At 34.5% G+C, this 21,003-nt stretch overlaps 2 protein-coding genes and 1 non-coding gene across 4 annotated transcripts; 2 read left to right on the top strand and 1 right to left on the bottom strand.

Annotated features, from left to right (window-relative positions):
• Positions 1–1,995: 1,995 nt before the first annotated feature.
• On the top strand, positions 1,996–10,084 carry CHR1 (chromatin remodeling 1). Of its 2 annotated transcripts, none has more exons than XM_059602939.2 (16): positions 1,996–2,108; positions 2,350–2,434; positions 3,149–3,421; positions 3,516–3,599; positions 4,460–4,806; positions 4,973–5,162; positions 5,282–5,457; positions 6,374–6,443; positions 6,533–6,722; positions 7,479–7,574; positions 7,666–7,760; positions 7,838–7,957; positions 8,716–8,835; positions 8,952–9,050; positions 9,143–9,253; positions 9,628–10,084. In XM_059602939.2, exons 2-16 carry the CDS (start codon positions 2,351–2,353, stop codon positions 9,865–9,867), a joined length of 2,295 nt encoding a protein of 764 aa, XP_059458922.2. In that variant the 5' UTR covers positions 1,996–2,108; position 2,350; the 3' UTR covers positions 9,868–10,084. The 2 variants fall into 2 exon arrangements, with proteins under 2 accessions (XP_059458922.2, XP_059458921.2); XM_059602938.2 differs by having other exon boundaries at positions 3,149–3,433.
• Positions 10,085–10,287: 203 nt separating this feature from the next.
• On the bottom strand, positions 10,288–10,359 carry TRNAE-UUC (transfer RNA glutamic acid (anticodon UUC)). The gene has a single exon. It is a non-coding gene; the product is annotated as a tRNA-Glu (tRNA).
• Positions 10,360–11,392: 1,033 nt separating this feature from the next.
• On the top strand, positions 11,393–17,748 carry LOC132188643 (uncharacterized). Its single transcript, XM_088517120.1, has 3 exons — positions 11,393–11,554; positions 14,756–15,114; positions 17,241–17,748. Exons 1-2 carry the CDS (start codon positions 11,445–11,447, stop codon positions 14,958–14,960), a joined length of 315 nt encoding a protein of 104 aa, XP_088373246.1. The 5' UTR covers positions 11,393–11,444; the 3' UTR covers positions 14,961–15,114; positions 17,241–17,748.
• The last annotated feature ends 3,255 nt before the right edge of the window (positions 17,749–21,003 follow it).

Genomic DNA, 21,003 nt, shown 5'->3' with positions numbered 1-21,003 from the left:
ATATAATAAAATAAAATATTGATTATGATATAACTTATTTTCATTTTACTTGAAAAAAAATGATCATACATGGTAGGGCACCCAATAAAGGTTTCAATATAAATGTTGCAATAATGCAAGATGATTAATAATTATATTTAGAGGAGATAATGAGATTTAAGAAAGCTATTGCTAGTGTCATAAATGAGACACTCGTACAGGTATAACTCAAAAAAATCTAAAACGATTGAAAAAATCCGCTCAATAATGCACAAGTTACCTCAATAACAAGTTATCTCAATGAATAAGAAGATAGTCAACGGACTTCCCATTTGTCTTGTACATATAATACCAATCAACCACAATAGAATGTCTCTTTCTAATAAACATCTCTCTCAAAGCCGTCAACCAAGCGAGAAAAAAAAAAAAAAAAAATTTCTCTTAGTGGAACCTTGATTCACCAACTCTTCTAATAAAACTAAAAGCTACGGTTACAAGCAAAGCCATTATAAAAAATGAGCTAATAACGAACCGTGTTTTAAATAGGATCTACCATATCTTGTATTCACATTTGTATCTTACTCTAATTGAATACAACAAATTAAAAAACGAGGCATAGTGTACATATATTGTTAGGTTATTTGCATTTTGTATTTTTCTCTCCAAGCCTTTCAATTACTAGGTCTTGAACATGGAATGAGTGACACGGACACCCAATGTTACAGGATGTACAAATTGCACCACGTCATAAATGGTTCAAGAGATATGAATCAATTTGTCTACAACTCTTTTATTTCACTTTATTTTATTTTATTTTTGGTTGAAATCTAATGCTGGTTTAAAAAACTAGATTAAAAAAGTGAGTAATGCTATCATACATATATATATATATATATATATATATATATATAGCCGAATCACTCTCATAAGTGTTTTAATATTGCGACATGTGGTGTAAACCCTTTTTAAAATAAGACAAAATCAGTTTTTTAAAACATATATATTTTTTTAATAATGAACCGGCGATTAAATTTGTGTAATTATGGGTATTTAATTATGTTTCAAGAGCTTGCCATATATATATATATATATATTATTCAATAAATTAAGTATTATTAATGTCAAAATCTAATAAGGAAACAAATAATACAAATCATATTTTTTTCCTCTCTCCATGTTTTCATTTGTTAAGTAGTGAACCGGTCCCTTAGTATGCTTACTTAAAAAACCATAATTAAAATCCAATATATGCGATTTAAAATATATATATATATATATAAAACCATAAAATTTGTAGTATATATATATTGGATTTAAAAAGAAAAAGAAAAAGAAAAAATAGTTGATGTGATAATCGTTGTGGTTCAATTCTTACAAAAGTGGTGGATTTGGTGCTCAGAAAAGTATACTATTTTTGATCTAACATATTATTATTTTGTAGAGTGGGTTTTAGATTTAAATTTTTATATTCAATCTCTCTTATTTTCTTATATATACGTCTTTTTAACATATAATAAAAAATATGGTGACTATGCATTTAAATTTTAAAATTAAATTACAATAAAAAATTCTGCGCATAATACAAGTTATGAGCTAGTATAGTATACATGACATTTAAAATTTAAGATAAAATTATTATTAAATTTAAAATTTTGTTTTAATGATAATTTAAAAAACAGCATTACCTGATACAAATATAAAAGTGAAAGCCCACAATCGGCAGACAAAGCACGCGTCCCCCCATTATGGGAATTGGGAACCCATCAGGGCCATCACCTTCGGTCAGCAATTGCCGCGATAGGGGTATTAGGCCCAAGAAATAGCAGAACAGCTCAAACCTCAAAGAATGACCTTTCGAGAGGATGAAAACCAGCGTCGACAAGTAGGTTGTCAGAGTTATTTGGTGGACATTCAAGGGCAAAATATAAGACTTCATTTTCCCGCCCAATACCCCACGCAAAGCCATTAAAAAAAAATAATAATAATAATTTCCTTCGCACATTTTAATATCTGGCAGCTCCCACTCACTGTAATTTTCGCAACGTTTGATTTTTCTACGTTTTGCTCTCTAGTGTGCTCCAGCCTCCACCGTTCTCTCCTATTCGCTCTCAGAAACTCCAAATCCTACGGTTCGTATTTGTACATTTCATGCTTTCAATGCCTAATGATCGCATTTTTGTGCAAACAAAGCTATCTTCTTCTTCTTTTTTTATTTTTTATTTTTTATTTGTGTGGAAATCGCATTGTGAACAGTAGTCGGTTGGAATGGAAACCAAACCCTAAGTTTACTGTTCTTGATAAAGCCTATTTTTTTCGATTTTTGGCTCTCTGATGATTTGTTTCGTTCTGATTTATTTATTTATTTTACAGAATGTCAGGTTTAGAAATGGCCGCGAAGAACGAAACGAAGGACGATGGCTCTGCTGAGTCGCCGACTTCGGTGCTTGAAGACGAGGTTTGCTTCCTTTTTCCGTTAGTGGCATTCTCGCTCTTTTCTTCTTGCTTGTTCTGTTTGGTTCTCGGGAATATGAAGGAAACTGCGGGTTAGGAAAGTAGAAGAATAAAGAAGCTTAGAAATAAACTTTTTGAGTGTTGTCGGTGCTTATGAATAGTTTATTGAGAAACAACTAGAGGGCGACTGTTATTCGTAATTCGTTGGGCTTTAATTTGCTGCAAGAACTTTATCGTGCACTGTGAGTTTTGGTTGTCAATATCTCGGTGTCTGGCCTTGGCTTGGGAGTTTTGTGGTTTTCATAATGTTGCTTGCTCTAACATTTATTCTGATGCTCTTTTTGAGTTTGAGTAGCTGTAACTTAATAATGCGAGGTTGGAGTAATTTGACGTTGGGGAGTTTAGTCCAAAAGAAGAGGAACTTTCTAATCTTATGTGATCTAGTCCAAAAGAAGAGGAACTTTCTAATCTTATGTGATCTATATTAGGACTTTTTATATGCGCACTAAATGCCTATGTGTGAGTCCTAGAGTGTCTGCACGTATTCATGTCTCTGTGTGTGTGTTTTTTTGTATGTATAGGAATTTTTGTTGGCATTTTTTCTTGTTTGTAGTTGATGTTAAGTATTTTCTTTCTAGATCATCCATATATTTTATATTAAGCATGAAGGATATCTACAAGGAAATGATTGTTTTGTATTTATTTATTAAACATGAAGGATTTGTGCAAGGCGAAAATGGAAGTCAAGTCAGAGGAAGAAACATTTCCAAATGCAGAAAATGGCGATTCCTCTTTGATATCAAGAGTGATGGCTGAGGAGGAAGAAAAGCTGTTGGAAGCTCGGATCAAAGAAGAAGATGAAGATCGAAGAAAGGAGCCACAGGCGGAGGCCCTGTTGAATGATAGTCAGTTTACCAAATTGGATGAGCTTTTGACACAAACTCAGATGTACTCTGAATTTTTGCTGGAAAAGATGCATGATATCACAGCTGTATCCTCTCAAGTACTTTTCTACCATGAATTTTTATAGTTGGGGTAATTTGTTTTTCTTATTGCTAATGAGGTGCTATAAATTTTATTGCTAGAATGGAGTGGAGCAAGAGACCGAAACTGTTAAAAAAGAGAGAGGTCGTGGCTCGAAAAGAAAAGCTGCTGCAGATTACAACAATGTGAGGATTTCTATGAATGTCTTGTTATGTTGGCACAATGTAATTTATTGTATTTACTCTATATTTCCTGCTATTTGAAATTAATTTTGTTGTGTTGTGGATCTATGAATTGTGAAAAATCTTCCTGTAAGTGGAGAAGAAAGTTCATAAAACTAACAGAGAGAGGAAGGTCAAATAAAGGAAATTTAATCACTTCTCAAATTATATACTACTCCTTAATCATGAAGCGAATAATAGGTTCATTGATGTTTATTGAGACCACTGACAAACATTAAAAAGAGAGATGGCGCATCTGGTTGAGTAAAGGGAGTAACAACATTGTCAGAAAGTTTTACACAATGGAAAGGCTCAATATATTGAGAGTTGTTTCAGAAATTGAGGTGGCCAAAATATGTTTCAGGCAGCTTGAGTTGTTTCATCAGGTTTGGAGAAGGAAGCATATCACTTGCTTGGCCACATGTGCTTGAATAGAATTACTGCTATGTATTCTGTAGAAGCCCTTGCTTTCTTCTCTTTTGTTTATCTATTTATTGATTTATCTTTCCTTCTCTCTTATGCTTTGTTGTTTTATATTGATTTGATATGTAATTCAGGTTAGGGTGGATCATTTGTTTACTGAGCTTGTTGGTTGTCTGGATGCATCCATCTTTTTAACATCTAGAAAGTTAAATATATTCTTCCAACTAGTTGACATATTTCTTGCAATAAATTTTTTCACCGTCCTGTTTATGTGCAGGCAGTTTTATAAGCCTGACCTCATAGTTTTTCTAGTCATACTTGATCACCTAATATAACTCTTTATCTAAGACTGTATTAATGCATTTAGACATTTTCTATCTCCTATTATTAAATTCTCTTAGAAGAAGGCCAAGAGGGCAGTAGCAGCCATGCTTACAAGATCTCAAGAAGCCAAGAAAGTTGAAGATGTGAATCTGACCGAGGAAGAAAGAGTTGAGAAGGAACAAAAAGAACTTGTACCTTTGTTAACTGGTGGAAAATTGAAGCCCTATCAGATCAAGGGTATGAAGTGGTTGATATCGTTATGGCAAAATGGGCTGAATGGGATCCTTGCTGATCAAATGGGGCTTGGAAAGACTATTCAAACCATTAGTTTTCTTGCACATTTAAAAGGAAAGGGATTGGATGGGCCATATTTAGTGATTGCTCCTCTTTCTACTCTCTCAAATTGGGCAAATGAGATCTCAAGGTAAATTTTCATCTAGATTTTTTGGTTAACCGGCTTGAATCAATTATTTCTTTCTTAATATGTATACTCTGATTTTTTTTTTTTTTTTAATTTTTTTTTTTTTTGGTTTCCATTTTTTTAAATAAAAAAATCTTTCTTTCTTTTTCTTTTTAATTTCTTGAAAAAGGTTTGTGCCTTCAATGAATGCTGTTATCTACCATGGTGACAAGAAGCAAAGGGATGAGATACGAAGGAAGCACATGCCTAGAACAATTGGCCCCAAATTTCCTATAGTCCTGACTTCGTACGAGGTGGCCTTAAACGATTCAAAAAGATTTTTGAGGCACTATAATTGGAAATATCTTGTGATTGATGAGGTTAGTGATCTGACTAAACTGTTTGTAGATCTGCTTCTGCTTTCCATGATATTTTGTTAGGAATTGTCAGGATGAATAATTTCACTCCTGTTATTTTAACTACATCTTTCTTTCTGAAGGGGCACAGGTTGAAAAACGCAAAATGCAAACTGATAAGGGAATTGAAATACTTACCTGTAGAAAATAAGCTTCTATTAACTGGGACACCTCTGCAGAATAATTTGGCAGAGCTTTGGTCATTGTTGAACTTCATTTTGCCTGATATTTTTTCATCTCATGAAGAGTTTGAGTCATGGTGAGTATGCTTTGCTTATCTGTTATTTTTTTGTTCCTTATTTTATGGGGCAATTTTTTTTTTTTTGTTTTATTTCTCTTGATCTTGTAAACTTACCTCTTTTGTGCAATGTTCAACTACTTTTTAGGTAATAATGGCAATGTAGAATATAATGAGAGCTCATACTCCTTGATTACTGTTTTTGCCAGCCTCTAACTATTTAAATACTGTGATATGCTTCATTATTTTCAAATGCTAATACGTTTTGTATAGGAAAAGAAAGTCCTACCCGTGGGGTTTCCCTACATATTATGGCAATCCCACAAGTAACTGAGTAAGTTTGTTGGATTGATTTGCTAAACTGTGGTTTTAATATCCCTGGATAGAACTTGGTCATTCATTTTTAAATTATGCTGTTTATAAAAAATTAAAACCATGATTCAAATGTTTTTCTTTTTGTTACAAAGATTAGGGGTTCGATGACCTTTCCTACATCCAGATAATGTTTAGTAATACCTTAGTTCATTCAATCACTTATAGGTTTGTCGTATCTAGGACTTAGGTGATTTGGTTGTTCTCCATTCCCATATCCTAAAAGTTCACTCTTTTTAAGCATCCAAGGAAAGGAAAAAAAAAGGGTCCAAGAAAAAAAATCATATAAACACACTCGAGTATTTTAGAACTACTGTTGGATTCTCAACTTTCTTTCTCTACCATATACTTGTTGAGTCACAGATGTAATAAATCATGCAATCTACTTACATGTCAGGAATGAAGTTAGTATTGCTTCAGTTTGGTTGGAAGATTTAGTGATCTCAATATAGCAAGACTGTTTGAATTTCTTGAAAGGCTGGAATTACCATATGCTAACCGTATTGTACATGATGATATCTACTGCCTTTGGCCATTTATCAGCTTTTGAGGCATTTCTTTTCAGGTTTGATCTGTCGGGAAAGTGCAACAATGAAGCAATGAAGGAAGAATTGGAAGAGAAGAGAAGAGCTCAAGTATTTGTTGTTGCTATTCTTGTACATTTACATTTTTAAAACATTTTTACAATGCATATATAATGCTTGGAGGCTTTTATTACCTGCAGGTGGTAGCAAAACTGCATGCTATATTGCGTCCCTTTCTTCTTCGAAGGATGAAGGCTGATGTTGAGCTGCTGCTACCTCGAAAGAAAGAGATCGTACTGTATGCTACCATGACTGACCATCAGAAGAATTTTCAAGATCATTTAATCAATCAGTCCTTGGAGAACTACTTAATTAAGACGGCAAACATTGGTACAAGATCAGTTTTGTTTGTGTAAAACTGCGTTGATTATTTTTCATTGCAAAGAGACAAGGGTCATTACTTTCTTTTTTTAAAAAAAAGATTCCATTTGATTCTCCTTGTCTATTCTTAGAGAATGAAACTTTTTGTTTTTTATTTGGTAGTTTTAATGTAAAATCATTAACAAACCGGAATTTCATCTTGCATTGATGATGGAAAGACTAGGTATGTAATAGGTAGCATGTAAGGCTGTTGCTACCACTATCAATGTGCCAGCTCTGCTAAAATATAGCCCGCCAAATGATCCTTGCTTTCTTATTGATTGTTGAATTAGAAGAAAAAGATCAAATGATCAAGCCAAGGTCTGATTTCAGTTTATTATTTTTGCTTTAAGTGATATCATAGTAGACTCTTTTGCATGGCATGTCCTGTCTGATGCAACTACATCCAGTGTTCAATTGTTCTATGAAAAAAAAGCCATGGATTATGTTTTGGTATATTATGTTCAGATCACAGGTTGGGGACTGGCTTCTTGTAGTTGGTTTTGGGGTCCCATAGGCAGTTCTTTGAGTTTGGTTTAGCATAAGATGGTATCATGTTCTATCATGTTGGTTGTGAAATGAGCTGGATCAGGATTTTGGATAATCACACATTTTATCAGCTTTGACATGTTTTTGTAAGGCTGCTTGTCTATCTGCTGAAAGCCATACGGTTGTTTACTAATGTCTTATATTCTGAAGAGTTGTTTTTGAATTTGTAATTTGCAGGACATGGAATGAAAGGAAAGCTTAATAATCTGATGATCCAACTTCGGAAGAATTGCAACCATCCTGACCTCTTAGAGTCTGCCTATGATGGCTCATGTATCTTTTTTGCGATATTGTGTGTATTCATATCAAATGGGTGCCATATAATTCACCTAAAATTTAACATTTCCCTTATTTTTGTTTACAGATTTCTACCCACCTGTTGAAGAGATAGTTGAAAAATGTGGTAAATTCTGCTTGCTAGACCGGCTATTGGAGCAATTGTTTGCCCGTAAACATAAAGTACGTTCATATTTGTTCATTTACATTGTCATTTGTTATTGAGTTGCCTATTTATCTTCCATTTTGTTTACAATCAGGTTCTGATCTTCAGCCAGTGGACTAAAGTTTTGGATATCATGGACTACTACTTTAGTGAAAAAGGGCTTGAAGTTTGTAGAATTGATGGCAGCGTGAGGCTAGATGAAAGGAAAAGACAGGTTTGTTCTTTGCTAAGTTTGATAAGAATTCAAAGCTGTTTAAATATTGTGTTCTCTTGAATGTTGGTTTTTGGTAGTTGCCAAATTATTGCATTACTGATTTGATCATTATACATTGTTATATTCTGGACTTGTTCATATTTTGACCAAATCATATATGGCTGCATAACCTAAATATTTAAGTTGCACTGTGGTGAGGCTAGCTAAGAGTGGGAAGCTGTTAGTGATATCCAGAGTTTTCATAGTTATTGGTCTCTTATGCTCAACTTCAGATGTGCTGTTTCATTACAGGCCTTGTTTTTCGTCGACAGGTGTCGGTTGTTTTGATGGATGCCATTTTTGCATCTTGTCACACTCAGATTATATGGTTATACTCAGCGTTTTGTCTTTCCTTTTTTGCTCCTTCAATGCAATCTAAGCATCTAGGGGTAGCACATAATTGTATACTGGTAAAAGAAATATGTTCCCGCTTGAGCATTCCAGTGCTTGCCTCTGTTGATATGATATGATCAAGTTGTGGTTTTGTTTAATGAGTCCTGGTCAATTGAGAGAAGTAATATTTACTTTTTTGAAGAAATCCATAGAGCTTTTTGTCACCGTTATTGAAAGCGGCAGACAGGCAAACAATATGGTTCCAGTTGCATTCATGTCTTTAGATGTGCATTACTTTGTGTTAGTGATATGCTACCTTTTTTGGTTCTCTTAGTAAATATTGTGAGGGGTTAATCAACTCCTGTTTATTGGCAAATTGTAAACAGATCGAGGAGTTCAATGATGTGAACAGCAATTGCAGAATATTTCTTTTAAGCACCAGGGCTGGTGGACTGGGTATCAACCTCACTGCAGCTGATACTTGTATACTCTATGACAGTGATTGGGTATTTTCTTTGATGCCATGTCTTTTTATTTTATTAATTTCTTTTGTTTCCACTTATAATGTATTCAGCATTCATAAAGGTTTAAAATGATTTTTCATTTACCTCTCGCCACCCAGAACCCTCAAATGGATTTGCAGGCCATGGATAGATGTCATAGGATTGGTCAAACCAAGCCTGTTCATGTTTACAGGCTTGCAACAGCTCAATCTGTTGAGGTAACTCTGATTTTCAAAGTTTTTGTTCTTATAATATATAACTAAATGCTTTCTTTTGGTTCCTGTAAAAATTTGACAGTTTCTGTCAACAGGGTCGCATGTTGAAAAGGGCCTTTAGCAAGTTGAAGCTTGAGCATTTGGTGATTGGGAAAGGGCAGTTTCACCTGGAAAGAAGCAAACCTAACGCTGCAGAAGTCTTGGAGGTTGGCCATATCCTCTTGAGCTTTTCCATATATGTTGATTAACATATGTTGGTATGCGAGTCATATTTATTTATGGAATGGGAAGATATTTAGATGTCTCAAACTGATCCTCTTTGATGTATTACTCTTGAAAAAAGAGCAAAAACCTAAATGAGAATCTGTTCTTGGTGGTAATTCTTGTTAATAATAGAAATTATAGAGTAGACAGGTGGGTTTAGTTGGCTAAGTTGTGATTTAACCTGATTATGTTCGCATTTTTATTTTTTTTATTTAAAAAAAAAAAAAAAAATTCTTATTGATTGTTAAATTAAGAAGTAGGAGTTTGTGTACTGCAAAGCTGAACTGAACCCTGATTTGACATTGTATGAGCTAAGGTGGACGATCTGCTGGCATTGCTCCAAGAGGAAGAAACAGCTGAAGACAAGATGATACAGACAGATATCAGTGACGAAGATTTGGAGAGGGTCTTGGATCGCAGTGATCTGGTTGTCGGTGCATTAAACAATGATGAAAAGCCCAATGGTGCCGGTGGTGCATTTGCCCTTAAAGGCCCTGGTTGGGAGGTGGTGATACCAACTGCAACTGGAGGCATGCTCTCTACCCTTAATAGCTAAGTGCTTAATTTGTGGGCATGGAACTTGGGCGATGGGCTTTATATTTTGATTCTGTAAATTTATGAGATAGCTATTGTGAACAATAGGAGGGAGGGAGCCAATTTTGTGGTTTTATTAAATTGAATGTGGATGTTCCATGCCCAAGACTGGTGGAAGATGAAATTTAATTGCGATGGATACAGACATTCCTCTATTAATTTAAATTATTCTCTGCTTACTGAATCTCTGATGGATGATCTTGTAAACGACTAATGATAGGCAACCCAAAATGATAGAATATAAAGAAAAACTACCAATTGTGACTTGAATTACAAGTATGTGATGAGTTCCAACCGTTGGATATGTTGGTGTTGTAATCTGGAGTCTAGAAACTTTTTTATTGAGAAAATTACAATAACAAAAAAGAATTAACGAGAAAAATTCCGTTGCCGGGAATCGAACCCGGGTCTCCTGGGTGAAAGCCAGATATCCTAACCGCTGGACGACAACGGAGCTAGCGATTCTCTTTGGGCGCCAAAACCACTTTTAACCTACGAGCTCAGATAGTACGCCGTACACTAACATAAGTGATAAGGCCCACCATCATTTGCCTCACCAGATAAAATTGGATCCACTCTTCAGATGTGTTAGGAGAATGGACCGCTGGTGTAGCTTATTAAATTTCCTAATTCTAAATCAAATTGTGGGGATTAGGCCTCGATGGCTTGGAGATGAATTGGGTTTTTGGGCAGTGGGTGGTAAGAATTTGGGATTGTGATTACTTCCCCGTCCCTTTTGTCGCTTGAATGGTGGCCTCCTCGAAGGAGGACAGGACACGACTCACGAGGTATCAAATTATCAATCAGCTTATTGGCCATTGCCAGTTGGTATGGTCTTGTAGTTGCTCTTGCAATTTTGTTATCTATCACTATCACCATAAGTTCCGAGTAATTGTCATATCGAAACGCACGTTTCTAGTAATTCATTAGCCGAAAACGACCTGGTGGAACTATACTTTTAGGTATGGGAGTTAAAACTAAAAAGAAGGGCTTAATTAAGGATTTGATTTTGTAAGGATTATAAAAGAATTTTTTTTCAAAAAGAAAAAAATTGGGAACAGGTTAAAGCCTCCAACCCCAAGCCTCAAAAGCCCAAAGGGGGTTGTTCTACTCCTGGACCCCTTTTAGCATTTAATTTAATTTAATTTTTTCTATTTTAACGCCAAATGCTACTGAAGGGCATGCATGTACACCAAGGAAATAATAGTTGAATGGTTAAACTGTCCGTAATAGTTTGACTTTGAGAGGTTGGTCCAAATTAGGTGTGTTCGAGGAGGAGTAAGTGCATTTCCCAAAAAATAAAGAGAGAGGGAAAAAGAAAAGGAGGAGCATCGAGGCGAACGAATTTCACTGTTTGCTCGGTGGTTGTTCGATCTCGGAACAGGGCTATACTCAAACCCGAATTTCCTGTAATCGTGTTTGGTACCGATTCTTACTCGGGAAACCGTAGTTCCAGCTCGGAAATCTCGCTGTTCGTGAAATTCCTGTGAATTCCATGCTCCGGTTGAAGTTCGGAGAAGAAGGCACCCGATCCGAGAAATGATAACCCGGTCCAAACTCGCCGAGCAACTCAGAGACTACCAGATCCGATCCCAGCAAAAGTGTCCCGCTCTCACTGTCTTCTCTCCCAAACCCCATATCACTTCCTGGTACATCTCTTTACTCTTTTATTTGAGAAAATAAATGTTTATTTCCTTTTTTTATTTCGTAATTTGATGTTGAGTTGGCAGTTTAATATCGGCCATTGTCTGACTCGCATTTTCTTATTATTATTTTTATTCAAATTTATTATTTCAGCTATTCCACGAAGAACTTTTCTCCTTTTTTTTTTTTTTTTTTTGTACGTTTAATTGTTCGTTGTTATCTGAATTTGGTCATACTCTGTTAACTACTATCTCTTATTGGTTCTAATCAAACTACTTCGTGCATGACTTATCGTAGAGTGCTTTGTGTTTGATTTCTCTCTCTCTCTCTCTCTCTCTCTCTCTCTCTCTCTCTCAGCAGGGATTAGCTATAGCCTATAATGAGCCGCTATCATAGAATTACAGAATTACTGGTGTTTACTTCTCAAAATCTAGCCGCTAGAATTTTAATTATGACAGCATCTTAATTACTTAGAGAAGTAGGCTAGCCTTAGTGTTTGTTTTGTTTGACCTGTGTTTTAAAAATTGTAGATTTTTCCACATTTTCAAACTGCACTCCCATTTCCTGCAAAAAAAGGTGGATTTTTTTTTGCATTTTCAAACTACCATTTATTTTTTCCCAAATGCATTCTCAAACGGGATACTTTCCACAATTTTGTTTTAAAAACACGTGTTTGGTATGCAAAATTTAGCCTGCATCATTTGGCCCCATTATTTATTTATGATGCTTGTTGGAAAAAAATTAAACTAAAATTCAATTATAATGTTTTGTAGCTTTGTCACCGAAACAGAGTTTAACCGTTTCCTTTCTTTTTATCTTGCAAATTTCCATGACCGTGTGTGTGGCCATTACCATTTTGGCTTTGTATGGCTGTATATCCTTCCATTTAGGTAATACAGTAAATTGTTTTGGGCTGTAATTTTTTAGAGCCCTTTACAGGTCAGTTGTGGATACTTCTACTTGGAAAATTGCAATGTTAATGATTCCCTAACTACTGTCAAGAAAAACATTCTGTCTGCCCACAACATTTTTAGAAATAAGACATTGAATTTTGATGTGACTACTTATAAAACCTAGTTGGTCTGGATAAAATGGAAGGGTAAATTAAGCATTGAGTCTTCCAACAAATGATGAATCGACAATTTGTGTGCATTTTTGTTGTCTTTTCTTCTTCTTTTTTCTCCATATGCCAAAAGTAACTTTCAGTCCCGGAAGAAGTTTGTCAAGTTGAAATACCATGTACTTTTATCTCAAATTTATAGACCTACTCATTCATACCCTGACTGAAACAATACTCTTATAGAGGAAACCGCTTTTTATTTTAATTTCTCATATAATTCTTTTGATTCCAGCAAAATAAGTTTTTTCTTGGTAAATAGTTGAATAATAACAAGATCATTCAAGTACATTTATATAGGTCCTTTATGATTGGAGAAAATTATATGGTTACTCATAGTTCTCATTCTTTTAGTTCCAGCAGTGTCTCATAGTAAGGACAGTAGGTTGGATATCAGGAAGTTTAATTATTATTTACCCTGTTCAATCTGAACTGAATCCTTATGAACTTTTATTTGATTCCTTAAGGAGTTTTTGTGATTTTTTTTTTTCACTTAAAATATATGGGTATCGAAAATAAATTTCACTCTCTGGTGGCATAAATGAGCCTGGTTGAGCTGAGTTTCACGTAGCTCTGGTACAAACTGGAAGGTTAGTGTTTAGATTATTAGAGGTTGTTTTCCAGAAACTCTTCAATTTGGTTTTGTTGGAGTGAAGCAGCTTTGAAGGGAAAACCATTGAGATTAGTTTGATTCAAGAAAAAACACCAAGGGGCCTTAAACTATGAGCAATTATTGCAGTGGATTGACATCAATGATTAATCAAACAGATATGAATTGCAAGGGCTCTTTAATTCTAGTAGCAATGACTGCATCCTCATGCTGCAAAGATTTTTCACTTGTATCAAAATATTGGCTTTGATTGACAATTAAAATTGAACTCTTTGGTGACTAACACTGAGGCTCCTTAAGCTGGAGAGTCCCATATTCTATCTTCTGTTTTCAGGGTTGTCAATTGCCTGCACTGCTGGAAAAATTAGTAAAGCTAGAAAAGGCCTTTGACTGAAGTGTTAATAGATTGCATGGAGTAATTTAGGATTTCAACTTAGAAATAAAATTTTCTTTTTGATAAGTAATTTACGATCTATTATCTCCATGATACATATCCTTGGAGAACCCGAGCATCAATATTAGTTGCAATGTGTTTCCAAGTTCCCACTAGCAAGGCACTTGGAGATCGAGTGTTTTTAGAAGTCTCTGAGTTTGCTTCAGATTTATGTTTCTCTAGCCTCATTTAAATACCATAACTAAGATGTTGAATTAAGGAGACTTTGGAAACAATAATCATGCCCACGCCATCCTAAAGAGGGGTTGGTATAGCAAGATCTTGCAGGCAAAAATGTGTTGTCATCTTCTCTAGCAGCCTAAATCTATTGATAATTCCCTTTGGGTGACAATGAGAAGGCTAATCTACTTGATATAGAGCTGCATCTACCTGATCAGGTTTACAACTTTGATTACAGATGGATGCTTGGACAGTTTTGACAACATGAGACCCGCTGAGGTTGCAGCTGGTTTGGATATGTCAAGGATAGGCAGGGTATGAAGGAAAATGTGGAGGGATAGAGGGAGAATGGGTGTGATTGCACAGGAATCGACTCAGTCAGGATTTGATTGGACGTGACTGCTTGGTTTTATCTTTGCTTGTAGGCTTTTGAGTCATTTTTTAATGAATTGAGGATAAACTGCTTAGCCCGTCAGGGGTGAAAGCTCCTGGATTACCTGGTAACTGGTTCTGGCGGGTGGGGTCAGTTACTCGTAGGAGTTTGATTAACGGTGAGGATTGTTGTACAGTATGCGTTTGCGACGTGCAATTAATCTGAGTAAAGTTCTCCTACGTTATCAAAAAAAAAAACATTCTTTTTCTGATTTTTCTGGTCTTGAATAGTATGACTGTTTCCATGCCCTCTTTCATTTGATTTCCTTTTTGCTCAGTTCTTCTTTCTATTAATTTTAATTCATAAAATCTCAAGAGAACATTTGTTGATTGTCTAGATTAGTGGACTCTCCCATCATCAGTGCCTAAAAAGCATTTTAGATCTTTACGTTCTTATGCCAATCAATGTAAAAGGTTCTCTTAACTTCATGCAGGGCTGATGTCTCTGTGGCGATCTTTTGGGCTTTAGTGTTTAGCGTGCTTGTGGTGTCATCCTATGTGTCCATGTACTTCAGGCACTTTTGGCTCTCATTTGTGATTATCTGCCTCGGTATCCTTCTTCCAGTACGCCTAAGAAAATCTAGGCAGGCACTGGCCAGGAAGAAGGAGGGAAGATTGTTGTTACCATTATCCATGTGAACATCTATGGCAGTGAAATCATGCAGCCATGTTCTTTAGCTGAGAATGACTCATTGCTCACCTTCGATTCATTTGGCTTTCGCTAGAATGTATTAGACACTTGGGTACTGATATGGTGAAAACGGCTCTTGCTTGCAGCTTTTTGAGATAGATGGTATGATTCTTTTTTATCCTTTAACCCACACACAAAGGCATGATAATTTGCCAACACCATTTCTTCACATGTAAACTCCATACATTTTGAGCATAGAGAAAAAGGAAACTTTCTATTGATTTTCCCTCAAGGGCTTGTAAATTCAATTCAGTCTAAGAAATAGTTTGCTTTGATGTTGTGCAGATCAAATTGTTGCATATTTTTCCTGTTCAGGTTTTGAGACCCAAGAGTTGTCACGAATTTGAAAATTAATAGTTGAGACTCTGAATTGATAGGAAAATAAAAAATATATGAACCCTGTGATTTGGGGGTCCTAATGGACTGCAACACAGGCAGAAGTTATCATCTTATGTGGCTCTGCTATTTCTTTTTTATTTCGTATATTTTGTTATATTTTTTGCTGAGCATATTAGAGTGGATTCCTGATGCCTTTATTTCCTAAAGCTTTTTATCTTGATTGTTATACTTTAGGCTAGGACACTTTACAGAGCGGTTGTGTTACCTAGGGAAATAAGAAGTATGAATGTTGTGAAAATTAGATCAAGGTGCCTCAATGATCGGATCGGAATATATGGGTCTATGTTACTTTATGAGTAATATTCTATTTATTTTATTCATGCAAAAAGAAGTAGTAGTAGAAAGGGTCCTATTCGAGTAATGTAATTATATTCGACTTACACATGTTATAAGGCAATAGATTGAAAAAAGGCGTAGCTAGTTCAAGGTTTAAATTGAAAAGTTTGCTTTTGTGCAGGCTTTCACAACACCTTTTTTTCTTTTATTGTTATTTTAATTTCTCTCTCTCTCTCTCTATCTCTCTTAATTCTAGTAGATAAAAAAATGAATTCTAGATTTCAATAACTTGTAAAAACAATATATAAAGTATACTTTGACTGTTTTCATTTACTTTTAATGTTTTTGGAAATTGAGATTGTTGATTTTTAGCGATAGACTCGCTACATTTTTCATGGTCATCTCTGTTTGCTGATTTTAAAAAGGATATACTGTTCTTATCTGCCTGCTGCAGGAGCGAGAAGCCTCGCAGGGGCAGCTATACTACATCATATTATTTTCAGTTACTGCTGCATTTAATTAAGTTTCTAATGTACCTATCAAAAAAAATTAAGTTTCTAATGTCACTCATTTGTGGAGATTACTGGATGGTTTATAAGAAGCAGATACGGGCGAATTTAGCAAGACCAAAAACTACTTGCATGCTTTGCTTGGTTTCATTATTCTGGGTTTAGTAGTGCTGTCGTGGTCCCCCATGGGACCATTTTGTTCTGTTCCTCTTAAACATGGCTCTCAAGTCCCCAGTTATCATGAGCAAGAGAAGAAAAAAAGTAAGAAAAATGAAAAAACTGCTTGTAGTGGGTGGCATACAAGTTGCATGATTGCTCTAAATTAATGAGTATGTGGCCCTCCAACAAATGCTGCAGGGACCTCTTCTGTTGGATATTGCATGAGTAAATGATTGCTGCATAACACACTGTTTTTGTTTCTTTGTTGTTATAATTCAGATTGCATGGGTTTAGTTGGGAAGTTGATAAGATGAATCAGCCCAGCATATTCTGTGTGGCTTTATCTTTCCAAATGAATATATATATATATATATATATATATATATATATATATATATATATGCATCCCATCTGTCTTTTCCTTTTATTTATTTCCTCTTGGATAAGTGTGTTTGGCCCCAAGTAAAGGGAGATTTCACTCAGTTACCTTTGCTTCATAACAATCCCCAGCCGATTGTATTGTCTCTTGAAGTTACCTTCTAATTGTTTCCTCCTCTACATTCATCTGATCAATTTTATTTTTCGGTTCATATTATATTTCACATATTTAACATTGTATATACTATCATATTATTTAAAAATTTAAATGACATAACATCATGTTTTTACTGAAACAGGGAACCATTTCATCATTTCATGATACAAATTAGATTTCGCAATATTTAATATGGACCATGAACTGGTTCGTCTTTATTTTACTTGAAATGAAGATGATCATTTTCTATTTTAATCATGTACATTGTTAGATGCAACAAAATAAAATTTTGACTACAAAGTAGATGCTCTCCATTTCATTTGAGACATGCTTGTATTAAATTTGTGCAGGTTTTCTCCTCTCTCTCTCCCTCTCTCAATGGTGGTCTAGTGGCAGTTGGATACTGCGAAATACAGTTACTATTATAGTGAGTGGATCGATTTGTAGGATATTGTAGGGTTCATAGGGTGGCTAGATATGTGAATTATATAATCCTGCATGCTGATGGTGCATTATGATAGGATTCGTTTGGTGCCTGCGATGCATACAACTGACGCATGGCATGTGCTTTGAGTGCAAAAAAGTTGACGTAGTGGCACAGGAAAGAAAGTAACTTTATCAAACATGTTGTCCACATGAGCCGCAGCTTTGGCCCTAGAGAATACAATTTGACTTTGCTTAATATTTCTTTTTTCTAGGAATTTTAGTGACTGATGATGGGTAGTGTTAACCTGTGGAATGGTGTCAGTAGGAACGTTGTGTTTTATAGCTAAAAGAATGGCATGTTAATAGAACCGAAAGCCTTACTACTCGGGTAAAGTGTCATCCCAGACCTTATCACGAAAGAGAATTTATCTAGTGGCACTCTATTCTATATTTATTTCCATCCCAAAGATATTTTTTCTTTCCTAAAGTTTCTCCTAAACAAGCCATCATGAGTGTTTCTTTCATATGGATGGATAGCTTTTATTGAAATTGGATTGAAAATTTTCCTCTAACTCAATCTATTAAGCCGACATGTGGATTGTACATACATTTTTAATAATTCAATCTATAAAGCTAACATGTGATTTTTACATGCATTTTTATATGGTCCATTAAAAATGTAAGTGAGGATTATATTCATTTTAGTCATATGCTAATTTAATAGACTTCGTTCAAAGAAATTCTTTCAACCTAAATGAAAGCCTGTTTTTCTTAGGTTGAAGATTCATCTTTGATAGAAATTATTATTTCCACATATGTTCTCTCTAGTAAATTCTACTTAATTATTGGAAGAAGAAACTCATTGTATTTGGGCTGAAGTTTTCTTCTAAACTGGGTTGGAAAAAAATCTTTTAAATTGGGTTTGAGAAAATTCCTTCAATCCAATTTATTAAAATGACATTTGTCCTTAGAGAATATGATTCTCACATACATTTTTAATAATTCATGTGAGAACCATGTGCTTTAAGGATATATGTCAGTTTGATAGATAGGTTGGAGGAATTCTTTTTAACTAAGTTTGGAGGCAAGTTTTGTTTTTACACTCACCTTTCTCATATACTCTAATATTATAATAAAAATGTACGTGAGAATCATGTGCTTTAAGAATATATGTCAATTTAATAGATATGGTTGAAGAAACTTCTTCCAATAACTTTGTTTTATACTTGTCTTTTGTAGGTATAGTTCGACATGGATCAAAGTTTATATATTGTCCATCAGAAAAGGAAAATGATTTTTGCAAGTTCTGAATGGAAGACCTTATATAATACCTAGGTTGCTTTATGCACATTGACATTGGAGGCCACCTTCTTTTCTTCTTGTTAGGTTTTCGATGGTGATTACATAATATGTCCAAAACAAGAGCATCATTAATTTAAAAGACCTATATAATCTAATGTCTTAAGAACCCTTAGGTCTTGTTGTCATGGGATTATTGTTCATCCCCTTTTCTTAGTTGATAAGACATGGCAACACTCAGTTTCATTGCACAAAAGGCCAAAATTCTCGGCCAATCAATATCCTTCCACTAAGTCTAGACTAATTAAATCTTAGTTGGCTAATGTTCACTCATCATGCAAGACTTTAATTTTAGTAACAAATATTTAAGAAGCACGATGTGCTGTGATGCTAATGTTGCCTTGGCCCCCAACATACACCCATTCAACTCAGGGATGGAACGGGGGCCCGGGGGTTCTTCCTCTAGTTTTGATTTTTTTTTTTAAAAAAAAAAAATTATATATAGTTACATATAAATTATTTTTGGGTTTAAAAATTAAATTTAAACCTATTAAAAATTAGATTTGACCCTTCGTTCATGCTTTAGCCTTTCAATGATAAATTTTGGTTCCAGTCCTTAGTTATGATGCTTGAATCCTGACCTTTGCGCTTATCCCCAAATAAAAATTCTGTGAACCTTTAATTAGTTTGAGCCAACCCTAGTAACAAGGTTTACGGCTTTAATTATATGCTTTCTCTTTTGATGTAAAAAGATATTAAAAAATGGGCAAAAGAAAGCCATGAGTATTGAATCCATCTGAAGTGGTTGGTCTGAAAGCAAGAAGAAGAAGAAACCCAAGTAAAAAGCCCGAAAGGCCTCAGGTACAAAAATCCCAAAAGTACAAGGTGCCAATAATCCTTTCATTTTAATTACACTGCAATAATCTATCGCTTGTAATTATTGCATATGTTAATGATTAGAGTAAATAGTAAAATTAACATTCACACTTTTTTTTTTTCTTTTTTTGACATGTCCGCATAAGATGGGAGGGCGATTCGAATTAGTAACCTCCGTTTCATGATGTGTGGTTCTAGCCAATTGAGCTACATCTTGAGAATAACATTTACACTTATGTTAGACTGATTGACATGACATTTTTTAAGTAATTTTTAAATATATTAACTACTTAAAAAAAGAAAAAGAAAAAGGAAAGTACATATCACTTAAAATACACAACATTGACAAATGTGAGATGAGTCCGAAGAGTAACACTTACTTTCATTCTAAAATATTCAAAGGTGATTTTATCAGGGTCTTAGGTCTTAGAAGAGGCTGGCACATATCAAAACATTTTTTAAAAAGTTTTAAACAACAATAATTTATCACTTGTAACTTGTACGACATGTTTAAATTATTAAAAAAAGAAAAGCTTTTGTTAGGTAGGCAAAAGAATAAAGAAAAATCGAAATAAGTGAAGTATTTTAAAAATGGTTCTTTTCTTAGATTCGTTTATTAGATTTCTCAATCTTGTAACGCTTTCCAATTTAGTAAACTCAGACTATTTCATCCACGTCTGTGTTGATCAACCCTTTCTTTTTCATTTGGAGTTATGGAGGAAGTTAACTTGGTCATAACCTTGGCTATGATTTGCAAATAATATCATCATATACATTTTTCATGATTAAATTCAGTGTATAATATCATCATATACTCAAATTTTCAAAATCCGAGTCAGATTAAGTAATCAGTAAATCACTTTGGCTCATATTGATAGCCTAACGAAATTGGGTCAAACTATGGCTCAGGATTTGAGGAAGTGCATGCGGTTTTCACTCTTTAAACCCCTTATGTAAGGCTCTTAGTGAATAAGTGCTACTATGACCATACACAATTAAAATAACCACGGTTAGTCTCCATCACCTGCCTTTTAAATTTTTTTATTTTAAAATGGTGATAATTTATCAATTCTAAAAGAAATGAATTAACATATCCCCGTAGGAATCCTGACTTTACCTTGCATTTCACTCGACTATTTTACCTTATGGGCATCACTTGTATAGGAAAGGTTTAAGCTTAAGAAAAGTATTAAAATATTAATTAAATAATTAAATTCACAAAATAATGATATAACAATTTCATCGCGGCAGGTGTACTGTTGAAATCGATGAAGGGAATCCATTGGTGCAACTTGAAAGCTAATTATATTTTTGATGCTCCATGCTGTGGATATTAAAGAGAATTATAATGTTTAATGGGTTCGGTTCTCCTCCATTAATTAAACATTAAGCAGTCGTTATTCTTTTTCCAATTGTATCGATCGTCAACAAAATAAAAAATCATGTCCTGCGCATGCCGCGCGTTTGTAATATTTTAGAACTGCACAAAAATTCAAATCCAACGTACATTAA

Source organism: Corylus avellana, chromosome 6, assembly GCF_965113065.1.
Source record: "Corylus avellana chromosome 6, dhCorAvel1.hap1.2, whole genome shotgun sequence".
NCBI lineage: Eukaryota > Viridiplantae > Streptophyta > Magnoliopsida > Fagales > Betulaceae > Corylus > Corylus avellana.
This window is presented reverse-complemented; position numbering and strand designations above follow the sequence as displayed.